The 17,378-nt window shown below is 42.6% G+C and overlaps 1 protein-coding gene across 1 annotated transcript in view; it reads left to right on the forward strand.

Moving 5' to 3' along the window:
* Window positions 1–17,378, forward strand: part of LOC135220799 (beta-1,3-glucosyltransferase-like) — a gene marked incomplete in the record, with an annotated part of 300,385 nt that overhangs the window by 226,021 nt on the left and 56,986 nt on the right. Inside the window, 1 exon segment of the mRNA XM_064258304.1 lies at window positions 9,310–9,446. Coding sequence (XP_064114374.1) covers window positions 9,310–9,446 — 137 coding nt within the window.

A 17,378-nucleotide genomic window follows, 5' to 3' on the forward strand; every position in this document is an offset into this window, starting at 1 on the left:
AGTTTCTGTGCCTTTTTTTCAGCTTTTATGCATTTTTTTGGATTTTAAGTCCTTGGTAATAATGACTCCAAGGTCCTCCTCTTGTTCTACACTATTTATGTCATTCCCAAGCAACATGTAGCTGGCATGAGGGTTGTTTTTCCTATTTGTAACACTTTACACTTATTTACATTAAAAGGCATCTGCCATTTTATTTTTACCACTAGATAATTTCTTAAACTTTCCCCTTCATCTGGGTCTGCTGCATTTACACCTAGTTTGGTGTCATCTGCAAATTTGGCTATCCTGCTAGTTAAGCCTACATCGATGTCATTAATGTAAATAAAAAAGAAGAGAGGGCCAACGACAGAACCCTGGGGAACTCCGTTTGTTACATCTGCCCATTCTGATTCTTTACCATTTATTACGACTCTGTTTTCTATAGATTAGCCAGTCTTCAACCCAGTCTGCTGTTTCTCCTACAATTCCTAAAGCTCTAACTTTTGTTATCAGTGTCTTGTGTGGGACTTTGTCAAAGGCCTTTTGGAAATCTAAGTAGAGTATATCTATTACTTTACTACTGTCGTAGATACCTAGCATGTTATGAATAAACTCCAAGAGGGTTTTGTAGGGCAAGGGATCTGTTTGTCTGAAACCGTGTTGACTGTTTAACAATAAGTTGTTTCTATCTATGTGATCCACAATTTGATTTGCAATTATGGACTCAAAAATCTTCCAAACAACTGATGTTAGGCAGATTGGTCTATAATTTCCCGGCTTCTCTTGGACCTTTTTTGTAAACCGGGGCCACATTTGTGTGAGAGAGAGAGAGAGAGAGAGAGAGAGAGAGAGAGAGAGAGAGAGAGAGAGAGAGAGAGAGAGAGAGAGAGAGAGAGAGACCATTGCCTCGGTTAGATTGTTACACTGATAAATATCCACTTGCAGAAGTCGAATAATAGTTGTATTGAGAATAATGATAATTTTAATAAAACTTGTTTTATTGTAATCATACTGCATGTATTATGGTATTATTACAATAATATGAACAGAGCAGTGATGCGTAATTTGCATTCTAGTTTTGTTTACGGTCTTAAAATAATCAGCTGATCATGTTTTACCAATATCATCACTATCTTCAGTTGTCGAATGGAACTTAACCCAGAGATACATTCATTTCGTAAACTATCAAAAGTGTGTTTAACAAAGCAGATTCTATATCCTGTTTTTCTTACTGACTGCCTAAAAGGGATACTATTGTTTTGTTTCAACCGCTAATAAAATTACAATAATGACTGCTGATTATCGTGCACAATTATCGTTCATAAGAGTGAATTGTTCTAAACAGTTACAAACAGCTTTGCGTGCTGCCTCACATGATGTTCACTGCATTTTTTTTTTTATAAAAGCATGGGAATGTGAAAATTGAAAATGTCATAAAATCATTTAAAAAATGCCATTGTTGATGCCAAAGATGATGTGCATGATATCGACAACAAAGCCGATGTTGACTTGCCAGAACCAGACTGGAATCCCTATGATGGTGGCAAATGTGATCAATCTTGTGATATGTATGAGGAACTTTTAATGAAAAATAAATATTGTTACCTTAAATGTTTTTATTACCATAATTACACTACTACTGAAGTTTCTAAAAGGCTACCAAAAGATAAAGGTTGCTGTTAGAGCAACCATAACTCGATGTTTACATTTTCTCAGCTGGGATCGCATAGATACCTAAAAGTTTGTTTCATTGATTTAGAATTATTCCTCAAATAAGCTATTTGTTATGAAGATATGCCAATGATATATAAGGTAAAAATGGTTTTATTACCTTTACTTCCAGTCTATTTCATAATGTGAATGTTCAGGTTAGGCTATACCACCGAGGCCAAGGCTAGCCTACTGATACACATCTTAGAATTCAAGGTTTGATTTTTAGCATTGTAGTATAAGACAACCCCCAATTTTTAGGGATGAATTTTAGGATTTAAAGGTCATCTTATACACGGAAATATACAGTAAATAACTTTCTCATGAAAGTGGTAAGCCTTACTTGGCATAATTAATGAAGGTGGTAAGTCGTACTTGGCATAATTACCGCTTTGCTCCTCTATAGATAGAAAATCACCATTCATTTATATTGTGTAATGAGTTGTTAAGGCAGAATTAGATAACAGGTGTATATTTATGAAAACAAATCTTTACTTTTTGTTCATGTGCTTGTAATATTTTTGTAGAATATTGTGTTTTTGTACATGAACTTTCCTGTCAGATATATACTTAGCTTTACATCTCTGACGTCACGACAGAATTCAAAACTCGCGGCACACGCGACAGGTAGGTCAGGTGATCTACCTTACCCGCCGCTGGGTGGCAGCTGTAAGAACCAATCTCCCTTTCCAGTCAGAATTTTTCTGTCGCCGGTGTCGACTACACCTGTGGTTGTTACCTCCTGACAGCTTTATTCGTTTCTCGTTGCCTTGGATATATTTGGACTGACTTTCGGTGAAGTACCTGATCTTGTTGGCTTGGCATACGTGCTTGTGGATTGTTTTTGGATATTGGTTTGGATTTTTCTTTGATTTCAAGATGTCTGATGTAGAGGTTAAAAAATCTTCTATGTTTAGGGTGTGCTCTATGGATGAATGCAAGGTGAGGCTACCGAAAGCAACGGTAGATCCTCACACAGTATGCTTGAAATGTAGGGGTAAAGAATGTTCCTTTATTAACCCGTGTAATGAATGTGAGAAGTTGGATGAGGGTGAATGGAAGTCTCTTTCTTCCTACTTAAGGAAGTTGGAGAAAGACAGGGTGAGGAAAGCCTCGTCTAGAAGTTCTAGTAAGTCTCGTATTAGCGAGGTAGAAGTAGAAACATCCGTCGTAGCACTAGATCCTTCTCCCGTTTCAGCTCCTGCTCCCTGCATCGAACCTAAAGATACGCCTTCGGAAGTGGCAACCATGAGAGCCACGATCCTTAGCATGGAGAAGAAAATTCGTTCGTTGCAAGGTAAGAGTAATAGTGAAGGTGATTTGTGCAGTGCCCCCAGTGCAGTGGAGGGTGCGTCTGATCGGCTCCTTAATGCTTCCAGGCCTAGACCTCTTCCAGACTCCCAGTCCCAGTGGAGGAGGAAAGTCAACAGCCGCAGGAAGGTTAGGGAGAACCCCCACCGATCAGGCGTCCCCTCGGTAGATCCTGATGTTCGTTCCCAGGCTGCCTTAATTCGCGCCAAGAAGGAGGTGTTACGCCAATGCTTCTCTTCTTCATCGCCTTCTCCTAGAAGAGGATGGAGCGCCTCGGATTCATCTCGACCGTTGAAGAGAGCCTGGAAGGCTCCTTGCGCCTTTCCTTCCAGCCCGGAATGTTTTCCGGAAGAGCCTGAAGTGGATATCAAGAAACCCAGGAGGGATCAGGAGTACTCGCCTCAGAGTAGGCTTCGATCCTCATCCCCTGTGGAGGAGTTTGCAAGATCTCCAGCTCGGATTCTTGCGGGGCTGCAAGCTCAGATTTCGGCTCTGGCGGGCTCCTTGGCTGGAGGCACGCGTCGTAAGAAGGACGTCTCTCTCCCCGTCAAGAAGTCTAGGCTTCCTTCTCCTGCTTTGCCTTCTCAGTCGGAGGCGGCTCTCTCTCCTGTAACAGCGGATGGAATGAGGTGCTCTTCCCTCGGCAGACGCCTGTCGTCTTCCAGGCGCCAATCGCCCAAGAAGCTATCTCCTGGCGACTTCATTTCTCCAGTAGAACGGGATCAAGTGCCTAGTAGGCGCTCGTCTAAAGATAAGCGCACAGCTTCTTCTTCTCGCTCCTTTCTGAAGAACCTCCAATCTCCGGATAAGAGAGCCTCCTCATACATGGACTCTTCCAGAGACAGGATCTCTCCTTATGTCAGGCGCCTAGAGCCTGGTAGGTGCTACTCCCCAAGTAGCCGCTCTCCCGCTGCCAAGCGCTGTGCGGAAGATAGGCGCTTCTCTCCTGATAGGCGCTTTTCACCTGTTAGTCGCTCTGTTCAGGTCAGGCGTAAAGAGCCTGAAAGAAATTTCTCTGCTGATAGACAAGCTTTTGCAGAGACCCACGCGTCTCGATCTAAGTATTTGGATCATGGTAGACGCCTGTCTCCTAGTAGGCGATCTTCTCCAAGGATTCGCTCTCCTGTTGGTAGGCGCCAAGAGCCTAGCAGGCGCTCTCCTCATTTTAGGCGCAGTTCCCCAGGCAGCCGCTCTCCTTTTGACAGGCGCATGGATTCTGATAGGCGCCTTGAGCATAGTAGGCTCTCCTCTCCTAGCAGGCGCTCCCCTTTGGACTCCCGTGTATCTAGGAGCAGACTACAGGATCACAGAGGACTCACTCATCGGAGTAGGAAGGACGCATTCAATAGGAGCTCTCCCGAAGCTTTGGCTTCCCCGATAGGGCCAGACGGCTGCCAGGACACTCATCACTAGATAGGCGCACTTCTTTAGAGAAGTCCAGCTGCTCTCGTAAAGAAGCCGAAGGTTCTTCGGTGGATGAAATAGAACCTTCAGAAGAGGACTTGGTAAAGGATTCTTCGGTCTCGTCCTACAAGATCCTGACAGACCTCCTTCTTCAAGAGTTTGGAGACGCTCTTACTCCCGTCGCTCCTCCTTCTCCTCTCTCGTTATTCTCGACATCTAAGAAGATGAAGGCTTCCTCCTGTGTGAGGATGAAACCAACCATCTCAATGAAGAAGGCTTTGAGAGGTTTTGGTGATTGGCTTCTTTCTAAGGAGGAGAAAGGGAAGACTGTGTTTTCTTTCCCTCCTTCTAAGCTGACGGGCAAACTAGGCTTCTGGTATGAGTCGGGAGAACCCCTAGGCCTGGGTCTGCCGTCATCTGCAGCCGGACTTCTCTTCACTGGTGGGATGCCCTCACGAACGCTCGGCCCTCTTGTCGGCTAAGAACTAACCTGGGCTATGAACGAGCTCGACCACCTGTTAAAGGGAATGTTCAGAGTCTTGGAAGTCTTCAACTTCCTTGATTGGTCTTTGGGGGTTTTGGCTAAAAGGACTCAGAACCCGGATTCCATTTCGCCCGAGGATCTCAACATTGTACTGACGTGCATGGATAAGGCAGTGAGAGATGGATCTAGCGAAGTAGCCTCCCTGTTTGGAGCAGGGGTTCTTAAGAAAAGATCGGTCTTCTGCTCTTTTCTGACAAAGTCCGTCTCTCATGCTCAGAGAGCCTCGCTACTCTATTCGCAACTCTCGCCGCTTCTCTTCCCAAAGAAGATAATCCAGGACATCTCGGGAGCATCTTCCGCAAAAGGCTACTCAAGACATGCTCGCTCAGTCTGCCCGGAAACCTAGGACCACCTTCCAGACGAAGACTAAGAAGGAGACTCCGGCTAGACAGGAGCCCTTTTGAGGGGGCCCTCCTTCTAGAGCCTCTACCTCAAGAGGTAATAGACCCTTCAAGAGAGGAAGATCCTTCTCGCGCTCATCCAGAGTGAAGAAGTAGGAAAGAAGTCCTTCAGACATCAGTAGGTGCCAGGCTTCTAAGATTCGCAGAAGTCTGGGCAAAGAGAGGAGCGGACAACTGGTCCCTCTCGATTATCCGGAAAGGATATCTGATTCCCTTTTCAGAAAGACCACCTTTGACGACGACTCCGAGGGAGTTGGTGGCCAGGTACAGGGATCCCATCATGAGCCACGCTCTTACTCTGGCAGTAGAACAAATGCTAGAGAAAGAGGCTATAGAGCTAGTGAGCGACCCATGCTCAGCGGGCTTTTACAACCGCCTGTTTCTAGTTCCAAAAGCCTCAGGAGGATGGAGACCGGTTCTGGATGTAAGCGCCCTGAATTTCTTTGTAGAAAAGAGGAAGTTCGCCATGGAGACGACATCCTCAGTGTTGGCGGCTCTTCGTCCAGGGGATTGGATGGTGTCCCTAGATCTTCAGGCAGGGTGCTTACTTCCATGTGCCGATCCATCTTTCTTCAAGGAAATACCTCAGGTTCATGATGGGAGGAAGGATATTCCAATTTAGGGCCTTGTGTTTCGGCCTTTCAACAGCCCCTCAGGTCTTCACAGGACTAGTGAAAAATGTAGCAAGATGGCTACATTTGGAGGGAGTGAGGGTGTCCCTTTACTTGGACGACTGGCTGATCAGAGCCAAGTCACAGAAAAGATGTTTGGAGGACCTACGAAAGACCCTTTTCATGGCGAGTTCTCTGGGACTTTTGATGAACTTTCAAAAGTCTCAGTTAATCCCCAGTCAAGATCGTATCTATCTGGGGATTCGGATGGTTTCTCTGGATTTTCGGGCTTTTCCTTCTCCAGAAAGGATAGCCCGAGGGTCAGAGAAAGTCAAAGCCTTCCTAGAGAAAGATGTATGCACAGCGAGGGAGTGGATGAGTTTGTTGGGGACTCTCTCCTCGTTGGAGCAATTCCTTTCTCTAGGAAGGTTGCATCTCAGACCTCTCCAGTTCTTTCTACATCGGAACTGGCGGTGTCGTTCTCAAAACCTAGAGTTCTCCTTCAAGATTTCAAGAGAAATCAAGAAGGACCTCTCTTGGTGGGCGAACCCTCTCAGGTTTGCAGAAGGGATGTCCCTTCACATTCCGAACCCCAACCAAGTGTTGTTTTCCGACGCGTCGGAAACAGGTTGGGGAGCACGCTCGGTCAAAGAGAAGTGTCAGGCACCTGGAAGAAGGAACAGGTGACCTGGTCACATCAACAAGAAAGAGCTGATGGCTGTTTGGCTAGTTTTGAAAGCATTCGAGCCCTACGTCCTAGCTTCGGCAGTTCAGATAAACTCGGACAACACCATTGCTCTGGCATACATCAGGAAGCAAGGGGGAACTCACTCCTTCTCCCTGTACGAGACAGCAAAAGAACTTCTGCTGTGGACAGAGGAAAGGAAGATTTGTCTCCTTACCAGGTTCTTACAGGGAGAAAAGAACGTCAGAGCAGACCTCCTGAGCAGGAAAGATCAAGTCCTGCCTGCGGAGTGGACGCTTCACGAGGATGTTTGCCAGGACCTGTGGAGACTTTGGGGCAGGCCTCACCTAGACCTCTTCGCCACAGCCAAGAATGCGAGGATAGACAACTACTGCTCTCCGATATCGGACCCGAGGGCAGTGTCAATAGATGCTTTTCTCATAGATTGGAAGGGCCTAGACATGTACGCTTTTCCTCCCTTCAAGATACTGGGAGAAAACTTCTCAAAGAAGTTTGCAGGGACTCGGATGGCAGCAAGGATGATGCTGATAGCCCCTTTCTGGCCTGCGCAAGTATGGTTCACAGAGGTACTGGAATGGTTAGTAGACATTCCGAGATCATTACCACAGAGGATCGATCTGCTCAGACAACCCCACTTCGACAGGTATCACAGAAACCTCCCCGCTCTCGTCTGACTGGCTTCAGACTGTCAAAAGTTTGGTCATAGCGAGTTTTGGTTTTTTTGCAAGAGCTGCAACTGCTATCGCAGCAGCAAGAAGGCCCTCTACCCTTACAGTCTACCAATCGAAGTGGGACGTCTTTCGACGGTGGTGTAGGAACCATCACTTTTCCTCTTCCAGTACCTCTGTAACCCAAATAGCAGACTTCTTACTTTTCCTTAGGGAAAAAAGTGGACTGGCGGTATCAACCATTAAAGGTTATCGTAGCATGCTGGCTGCAGTGTTTAGGCACAGAGACTTAAACATTTCAGAAGACAAAGACCTTCATGATCTAATAAGATCTTTTGAAACATCCAAAAAGGTTTCGCCAGAGATTCCGAGTTGGAATCTGTATGTAGTGCTCGTTTCCCTTTAGGGTCCCCTAAGGTCCCCGTTTCGAACGCCTCAGTCTGCCTCTTTTAGAGACCTCACGAGGAAGACACTTTTTCTCATGGCATTGGCTTCCGCAAAAAGGATTAGTGAACTCCATGCAATAGAAGGGAGAGTGGGGTTCAAAGGAGATGCAGCGATCTGTGCATTCCTGCCTTCGTTCTTGGCCAAGAACGAGAACCCCTCAAATCCTTGGCCTAGGAGTTTTGAAGTGCGAGGTTTATCTGCCTTAGTAGGCGAGGAAGCAGAGAGGTCACTTTGCCCAGTATGAAGTTTAAAGTTTTATCTTCAGAGGAAGAAGAAACTTAAGGGCAATGATGTCAACCTTTGGTGCTCTGTAAGAGATCCAAGGAGGGCTCTTTCGAAGAATGCACTTTCTTTCTTCATCAGAAGCCTGGTGAAAGAAGCACATGCGACATGTGATGAAAGTCAATTCAAGCTTCAGAAGGTCAAAGCTCATGAGGTAAGAGCTATTGCCACTTCATTAACTTTCAATAAAAACATATCCCTGAGTAATATTATGAAAGCAACATTCTGGCGTTGCAACTCAGTCTTCGCAAACCACTATCTGAGAGACGTCAAAATCACGTATGAAAAGTGCTTCGCGTTAGGCCCATACGTATCGGCGGATTCGGTGCTGGGGCAGGGAGCTGAGACATATCCTTTGTAGTATATTTTTCCCCCTTGTTTAGGTTGTAAGTTTTTTGGTTGTTTGAAAGAGCATGCGGGTAGGCATCTCTTTCATGTCGTATGTCTAACAATGATTAGATTGGGTAGGTGATCAGTTTATGTTTGAGCTCCTTGCAATGATAGTGGTTAGGTTCTGTCATATAAGAGGGCGAATCCCCTTTGACAAGATCCTGCTCGGATTCTATCAAGTAAGCGGATACCAAATCCCTTTGATAGACCCAAAGAGTCTGTCAGCTGTAGGTCACGCCCTCGCTGAAGCTCTTCAGGCAACGCAGACTAATAGACAGTAACTACGAAGTCTTCTGCCTAACAGGTAGAAACCAAACCAAGGTTGTATTTTACATCCTACAACAGGTGTTGTTTCCCCCTTTTTTCCATGTTAATATTGCTGTCTCCTTTCCCTCTCCACCAAGGGGGTGCAATCAGCTAAGTATATATCTGACAGGAAAGTTCATGTACAAAAATGTTATTGTTAGTATACAATAAGGTTTTGTACATACTTACCTGGCAGATATATACGATTGATGGCCCTACCCAGCTCCCTCAGGAGACAGGTGGAAGAGAAAAAATTCTGGCTGGAAAGGGAGATTGGTTCTTACAGCCGCCACCCAGCGGCGGGTAAGGTAGATCACCTGACCTACCTGTCGCGTGTGCCGCGAGTTTTGAATTCTGTCGTGACGTCAGAGATGTAAAGCTAAGTATATATCTGCCAGGTAAGTATGTACAAAACCTTATTGTATACTAACAATAACATTTTGGCATTATACCTTATACTAAATCAAGAATAATAATTTCTGAAAGTGCAAAATTTTTTGCATTATAGTATAATGTTTGAGATGATAATTTTGCTTATACTTCTTGACAGCCGTTATTTTTGGGGAATGCGGTACATGATGCAACGGAAACAATTATTCACCACTTCGATCTTGTTGATGAGAAACAGCCGTTCTTATTTCCAGATACTAGATCAGGGCTTGTTTTGTCTTCAGCCTTAATTGAAAGGTAGGTTGAATTTAATGTTAAAAATAAAGAAAAATAAAATATACCACTGTATTCAGGTTTTATCTTCCAGAAGAAGTATTGTATTAGATCATTATTCATACAAAGGATCATTGTTAGATTTAAGAATGGTACAAAAGGTAAACTTTCCTAAAGGGAATTGTTATTTTTTTTTCTTTTTCTTTTTGTAATCAGGTTACAAAACCAATTACTTGTATACTTTTTGTATTCTTTTATGGCAGAATACATCAAGATACATACTTAGCCGCATACTTAGCCTCATGCTTTCTCAAAAATGCTATTCTCCAGGCCCCAGTAATAGATTTACCTGTCCTAGTTGTTTGTGACCATGGTGCTAAACCCTCCGATTCCATTTGACTATTTTACTCCCCAATGCAGTGTTTCTTTTGTGGTTGTAGCATTCCCATCATCTGCATGTGTCCTATCTCAATAGGCCCCTTCCCATGGCAGTGCAACCTACACATTAAGCAACAATAACTGTGTTGACAGAAAGCAGTGTTTAACATGAAAGATCTGTTTTCTATGGTAACTGATGGATACAAGAAAGAAATTAGTATATCACTGCTTGATAAAAATAACATGAAAACAGGAATTTTAGTAAAAACAAGGAATTCATTTTTTCTGGACCAGATAAAGGGAAAGGTGTCACCATTAGGAAGAGAAGTGATTATTTGGAGAAAATTATGTAGATAACCTCAATGACCTAGCACATTTTGAAAAAAGTCACAAGGATTATTGTAAAATCCTACTTCTTCTAGAGGATGAGGTAAACCATTTTTTTAACTATCTAAAGAGAAGCAAGCATATACTAACTGAAAAAGAGTACGGTGGACCCCGCGTATTCGCGTTCTCCGGATTCGTGGACTCACACATTCGCGGATTTCTCTCTGGAACATTTCCCTGCATTATTTGCAGAAAATTTGCATATTCACGGTATTTTTCTATAAGAAATATCCACAAATTCTTTTTTTTTTTTTTTTTTTTTTTTTTTTTTTTTTTTTTTTTCTCTCCATCATAAAATGATCTTTTTGTGATAAAACTACTAAAAAAAAACTGGTGTAAAAATTTTTAGTGGGTTTTTCTTGAGTTTTAACCAACAAAATAGAAGGTTTTAAGTATTTTTATAGGGGTTCCAACTATTTGCAGGTTCTAACTATTCATGGGGGCATCTGGTACACATCCCCCCCGCGAATACGGGGGACCACTGTATAAATGTTTATATGCCTGTAACCTTGGTTTCCTATATGGTTTACCAAAAATCCACAAAGAAAATATTCCTTTACAAGCATTACTATCATCCAGCTGAGCTCTTAACCCTCTTACGCCGACTGGACGTATTTTACGTCGACATTTTTTTGTCTCGGGTGCCGACTGGACATATTTTACGTCGACATACAAAAGTTTTTTTTTAAATTCGCGGAAAAATACTTTATGCCTACCAGCCTAAAACTTTTGAATCACGCGCCTTGGGGGATGTTGGGAGTTCACGGATCAAGGCCTTGTTTTGTTTTGAAGCGTGACCCAAGTGCGCATGCGCGATATCCCTTCTTCTCGCTCCAGCCAACATCAGTAGCGCATCATCCGAGAGCGATCTTTCGTCAAAAGCGTGTTTTTCTGGACTTGTGCGAGACTTTGAGCATTTGTGTTGCTGCAGGACATTCATAGATATGTCTCAACGACGTGTGAACCACGAAAGGCGCGTTTTACCCGTCGGAAGGGATCGTGTAAGGCGAGTTTTGGACCTGGATGCTGGCGAGGGGCCAAGCACCCAGCATGACCCCGCGCCTCAAGGCCGTTCTGTGTGGCCACGTGGGGCTGAAAGTGTTTTAGGAACACAGCGTATGCCTTTGGTTACCCCTAGGAAGCATGTGGGCGTCCTTAGGGGCATTCGTAGGCATTTGGGAGGCCTCCAACCAAGGGACATAGATGAATATGTATCGGAGCTTGATCGGGAATATGTCGCAAGTCCTCATTTTGATGGCGGATGGTCATCGAGTGATGAGGACATCAGCCCGATGAAAGTGAGGATGATTATATGCCCCCAATGTCCGTTTGAGGCTCACATCCCGAAAGTGAGCTCGAATTCAGTGGTTTCAGTGCTTACAAGGGGGAATCTGAGGAGGGGGAGGATGGGGATATGGGGTCTAGTTTTATCGCGGAGGACGATACAGAAAGTGAAGGCCTAAGTGAGGGTGATGGGCCAACGCTCGCACGGGCACGTAGAAGGTCGGCTCGTTGCGCCAGCCAAGGTGAAGGGTCGGCGATCGTCGGAAGAGTGACGTGGGTGGACAACGGTAGGACCCCAACCCCTCCTAACATCGCACCCCTTCACGGCAACCCCTGGGCTCACCGTACCAGTACCCCTGACTGTTTTGGGGTTCATCCAGCTTTTCCTTACGTGGGAATTGCTGGAATACCTGGTACACGAGACGGTGGACTATGCTCGGTACTGCCAGTATGAACTAAGGACGACCTTGTCGTATTACTGGCGGGGTTGCAAAACCTCATTATGAACATGGCGCATTTTTTTTGGGGGTGACTCCAACATTTAAGTTTGGTATTGACACCTGCTTCCGACGTCAGGCAATATTGGAGGAGGAATTATTTTTTATGTATGCCTAATGTGCCTGGCGTTATGTCCCGTGATAATTTCCTGGCGTTGGACAGGTGTACTTCAACGCCTTCAACCGAAGGGGCCAATACCCCGGAATAACAGTGATCGCCTCATTTTAGTACGCCCAGTGTTGGATTATATCCGTGATCGGTGTAGAAATCTCATGATTCCTGGAAAGAACCTGTCTTTGGATGGGGGGATGATGCCTTACAAATGACGTCTAGTAAAAATAAAATTGTATAAAACCCCAACAAGAAGCCGAAAGAAATTATGGTGTGAAATTCTTTCTTATTACCGAGGCCAACACTGGATACGTCGTTGGACCTTTTCAGTAGTATTCCGGGGCGGTCTTCTCCACGCTGCGTGACACTGTATTCAGTCTTGTGGACGTTTCCGTAACTAGGGATATCACCTGTTTATGGATAATTATTATAACTCGGTATCCCTGGCCCAGGAACTGTATGAAGCTGGTGTGCACGTCAGTGGGGTGGTACCCTTCGTGGTGCGTGGGGCCCCGAATGTCCTCAAGAGGTTCGCTAGTCATCCACAACACCTGGCAAGAGGAGAGACCAGAGTGGCGACGAAGGGCGCTGTCTTCGTCATCTGTTGGAAGGGTGTCCGACTCATCCCCATGATTACGACGAGTCATGAACCCATCCAAGAAGAGATCGTACAGCGGAAGAAGACACGTCGACAGGGCCGAGTTGTGTTTGAGGAGTTTCATATCGAGCGGCCTACTGTCATTGGGCACTACAACAGGCACATGGGGGAGAGTTGATCTCTTTGATCAGCTCATCCAGTATTATCCCTTCGCCAGGAGAACCAGAAAGTGGACACAGAAGCTCCTCAAATACATCCTTCAGTTGGCCCTCCAAAATGCCTACATACTGTACTGTGGGGGTACCGCGGTGACAATTTTCCGAGGTGACCCATACTTAGTTCCTTAGAGGAAGCCGGGAATGCCCTCATCAACTTCGATCCCGATGAGTGGCCTTCCATAAACTGACCCCCTGCCCCGAGCTGCAGATCTGCCCCAGCGGAAAGGGCAGATAGGGGGAGGGCAACTTTGGTCGACTGCCGACGCCCCTGCTGACGACGCCCCTCTTGCTGCCGGGCCCCCGCCATCACCGCTTCTCGTCGGGTTAGGGTGACCCTGTGTGTCGGCTGCAGCCAGGGATCACATACTGGAGGCCTTAGAAGGGCGAAGGCAGAAACGGGGTGCCGGGTGTGCCAAATATGAATGGCAGAAGGAGGAGGGAAACCACCCGGTTCTTCTGTCGTCTCTGCAAAAGTTGCTCTTTGCAGGACTAGGGGGAGTGTGACCGCGAAAAGATACCAACACTAAGGTCACGTATTGGGAGAGCGCGCCCTCCCCCTAAAACCGACAGCGGAGGGCGCACGGGGCCTCCGGGTCCATCAGCAGTAAGGGCGTGCGTCTCCCTCCTCCCCTGTACCTCGTCATGTCGAGTGGAAAAAAATGCAAGACTCTTCAATGGAGGAGGGAGAAAACAAGAATAGAACGAAGAGTCAGGATACGAGTGAGTATTCTGCATTTATTTTATATTTATTTTTATATTGATTACAATTTTTTATATATCCGTACTAGCATGATAAAATAATAATAAGACATTTCCTTGTATGTGAAAAGAGAAGTGTCACCTGCATTCCTTTTATTTATGTATTGGTATCATCCGAAAACTGTAATATAATCTATTTTACATATACATATATATATATATAAAATATATAGATATATATATATGATATATATATATATATATATATATATATATATATATATATATATATATAATATAATATATATATATATATATATAATGGTTTTTTGGGTAAGCAAATATACTTACAGTCTATTAAATATTCAATCATTTATCTTCACTTTAAAAACAAATTGAAGTCTCTAGAACAATATCTCGATTTATGGTGAATATTTGAAAAAATATTTTTTATTCCCTCCGCGCGCGATTCTCGGCCGTAAATCTCTGAAATGCGTAGGTCACATTCTCCTAATATTTGTGCCTTTTCATATTATGCTTTTTTTAGAGTTTTATATATGAAAATGTGCGCAAAATCATGCACAATATAACTAAAAATATTGGAAGGTTGTAGCATTTCTCATTTTTGAAATATTTGCATATAAAGTACGATAAGTACGAAAAAAACTACGATCAGTCAACTTTGACTCAACCGAAATGGTCAAAAAACGCATTTTTAACTTAAAAATCTTACAGTCTAGTAATATTCAATCATTTATCTTCACTTTAAAACAAATTGCAAGTCTCTAGAACAATATCTCGATTTATGGTGAATATTTGAAAAAAATATTTTTATTCCGTCCGCGCGCCGATTCTCGGCCGAAAATCTCCGAAATGCGTAGGTCACATTCTCCTAATATTTGAGCCTTTTCATATTACGCTTTTTTAAAAGTTTTATATATGAAAATGTGCGCAAAAACATGCACAATATAACTAAAAATATTGGAAGGTTGTAGCCTTTCTCAATTTTGAAATAATTGCATATAAAGTACGATAAGTACAAAAAAAACTACGATCGATCAACTTTGACTCAATCGAAAGGGTCGAAAAACGCATTTGTAACATAAAAATCTTACAGTCTAGTAATATTCAATCATTTATCTTCACTTTAAAACAAATTGCAAGTCTCTAGAACAATATCTCGATTTATGGTGAATATTTGAAAAAAATATTTTTATTCCGTCCGCGCGCCGATTCTTGGCAGCGAATCTCCGAAATGCGTAGGTCACATTCTCCAAATATTTGTGCCTTTTCATATTATGCTTTTTCTAGAGTTTTATATATGAAAATGTGCACAAAAACATGCACAATATAACAAAAAATATTGGAAGGTTGTAGCATTTCTCATTTTTTTTATATTTGCATATAAAACAAAATTTTAAACAAAAATTCGACATTTGGTCAACTTTAACTCGTCCGAAATGGTCAAAAACTGCATTTGTAAGCTAAAACTCTTACAGTATCGTAATATTCCATCATTTACCTTCGTTTTGAAACAAATTGCAAGTCTCTATAACATTATTTCGATTTATGGTGAAGTTTTTTTAAAAAATTATTTTTTTATGTCCGTGCGCTACGAATTCATGCATCATTTTGTGATAATATTTTCTTTGTGTTGCTTTTATCGTTTTACAATGTGTTACATACCAAAATGATCGCAATTTAGTGCACATTACAACTAAAAAAAAAGTAACTTGTTATTTAACCTTAATCGTTTTGCGCACAGCGGGATTTGAATACAATTATATATGAAATTTCGTTTTTGCGCTATCATATATCGCATTATTTATATATGATAATGATAATTTTTTTTCATTTCTGATGGTTGCATACTAAACTTCAAGCAATGACAAAAAAAGGAGCCAAAAATGAACTCTTAATCTTGAAAACTAAGCGCGCTGTGATTTTTTGAAAAAAAATATTTTTTCCGCTTCCGCGCTCACTCTCAAACCCCTCCGGCATACGGGGGTCATTTTTTTATTTACCGCTCCGGCGTAAGAGGGTTAAACAGGTTTTTTTTTTCTCACCCATTATAGATACAATGCTCAGTACTGATACTATTGAAATTAGTATATTTAAATTATATACAAGTGTTTCAGAATGAAAGTGTAAGCATTTTTAGAGGGTACATTTCATGATAAAATAATGATTTACAGTACCAGTTTTCAAATATTAATATATTAGGTTTGATAAGATTAAATGATAAAAATAATAATTTTTTTCTCACTGAGATGAGAGAAATTTTATGCATATGTAAGATACAGATGTTTATTTGTTTTATATAATACATAAATGAGTTACTAAATTTTTTAAATATAATATTAATTTAAGCACAGCAAATTATGTATCGATTTATTAAAGAAAATATATAGTGAATTAGTAAGATTTTTGCTAGATAAATTTTTTTCCCTAGTCTTTTTCCCAGTCTCCTCCAGCAAGTGGGAGAGGATGTAACCTGTCAAATATGTCCAGTATCTTGACATATTGACGACAAGGGTAGAAAGTATTGCCCTCTTGATCGGTCAAACTATTGATTCGAATTTTTGCCCATTCAGTGGTAATCTAACATGCTCCTCTTCTCTCTCTTCTTCTCTGCTCTCCCTGACCTCTACCTCTCCTCTTTCTTCTCTCCTCTCTCGCTTACTGTTATTAGCTATGTTTTATATTTTTAAGGGTAAGATATTTAAGATGACTTTGAAATTGTATTTGTTAATAATTTATTTATTTCCCAAAGGGGACCTTAATAAACGTAATTGGATAACAATTTAAGGTATATTTGATGGAGGATGATGCTTGAAGCATACATTTGGTGTTTGAACTTTCAAGATAGGCATTTATAACCATTTTTAGAGGGGGTGTTAACTATTTGCAGATTTTAACTATTTGCAGGGGTGTCAGGTATGCACCATTCATGAATACGGGGGTCCACTATACAGGCAGTCCCCTGGTTACGACGGGGGTTCCGTTCTTGAGACGTGTTGTAAGCCGAAAAACAATCGTCGTAAGCTGGAACATCGTCAAAAAATCCTAAGAAATCCTTACTTTAATGGTGTTTGGGTGTTATGAAAACTATGTAAACTGCATTTTCTTATGGCATTTTTTCATTAAAAAAACCTTCAAATATTAAGTTATTTTGCATTTTGGTGTCATATTTCATCTGTCAAGATGAGTGTTTGTAGGCGTCGTAACCCTGGAAACATGCGGTCGTAATCCTGGAAATAATGTCTGATGATATAATTGAAAAGCGTTGTAAACCTCGGAAACGTCGGTGAGCCGAGACCGGTCGTAGCCCGGGGACTGTACCCGTAGTTATTGTTTCCAGAAAACAAGAGGGGGCCTGAAGAGATTTGATAGAATTACCAGGGCTTGTGGTGCCCGACCTAAGAAAACCCTTGTCCTGGCCACCTTCTCACCAGGATTGTTCACCCTTTTCCTGCAGGAATGGGGCACTTTTGAGCAGATCTGAAAGAAAACAAATACTCTCCTTAATGGACTAAAGTTGGTACTTGGGTTAATAAGCCACCCTCCTTCAGTTAACAATGGAAGCTGGTTAACAGAGGGCACCACAAACGGTTGGAAAGAAAAGACTTTAAGAATTAATCAGTTAGCTAAGAACTTGCGTTTCTCTCCTCAAGGGATCCCCTTTGTCCCCTTGTTCAAGTGTGATGGTAAGTTTAGGCTAAGCTTCGGATTCTTTAAGGATTTATATCAGTTGCTTGCTGTTGGCAAAATATATGCACCCTG

The sequence above is a fragment of the Macrobrachium nipponense genome, chromosome 2 (assembly GCF_015104395.2).
Source record: "Macrobrachium nipponense isolate FS-2020 chromosome 2, ASM1510439v2, whole genome shotgun sequence".
NCBI classification, from domain to species: domain Eukaryota; kingdom Metazoa; phylum Arthropoda; class Malacostraca; order Decapoda; family Palaemonidae; genus Macrobrachium; species Macrobrachium nipponense.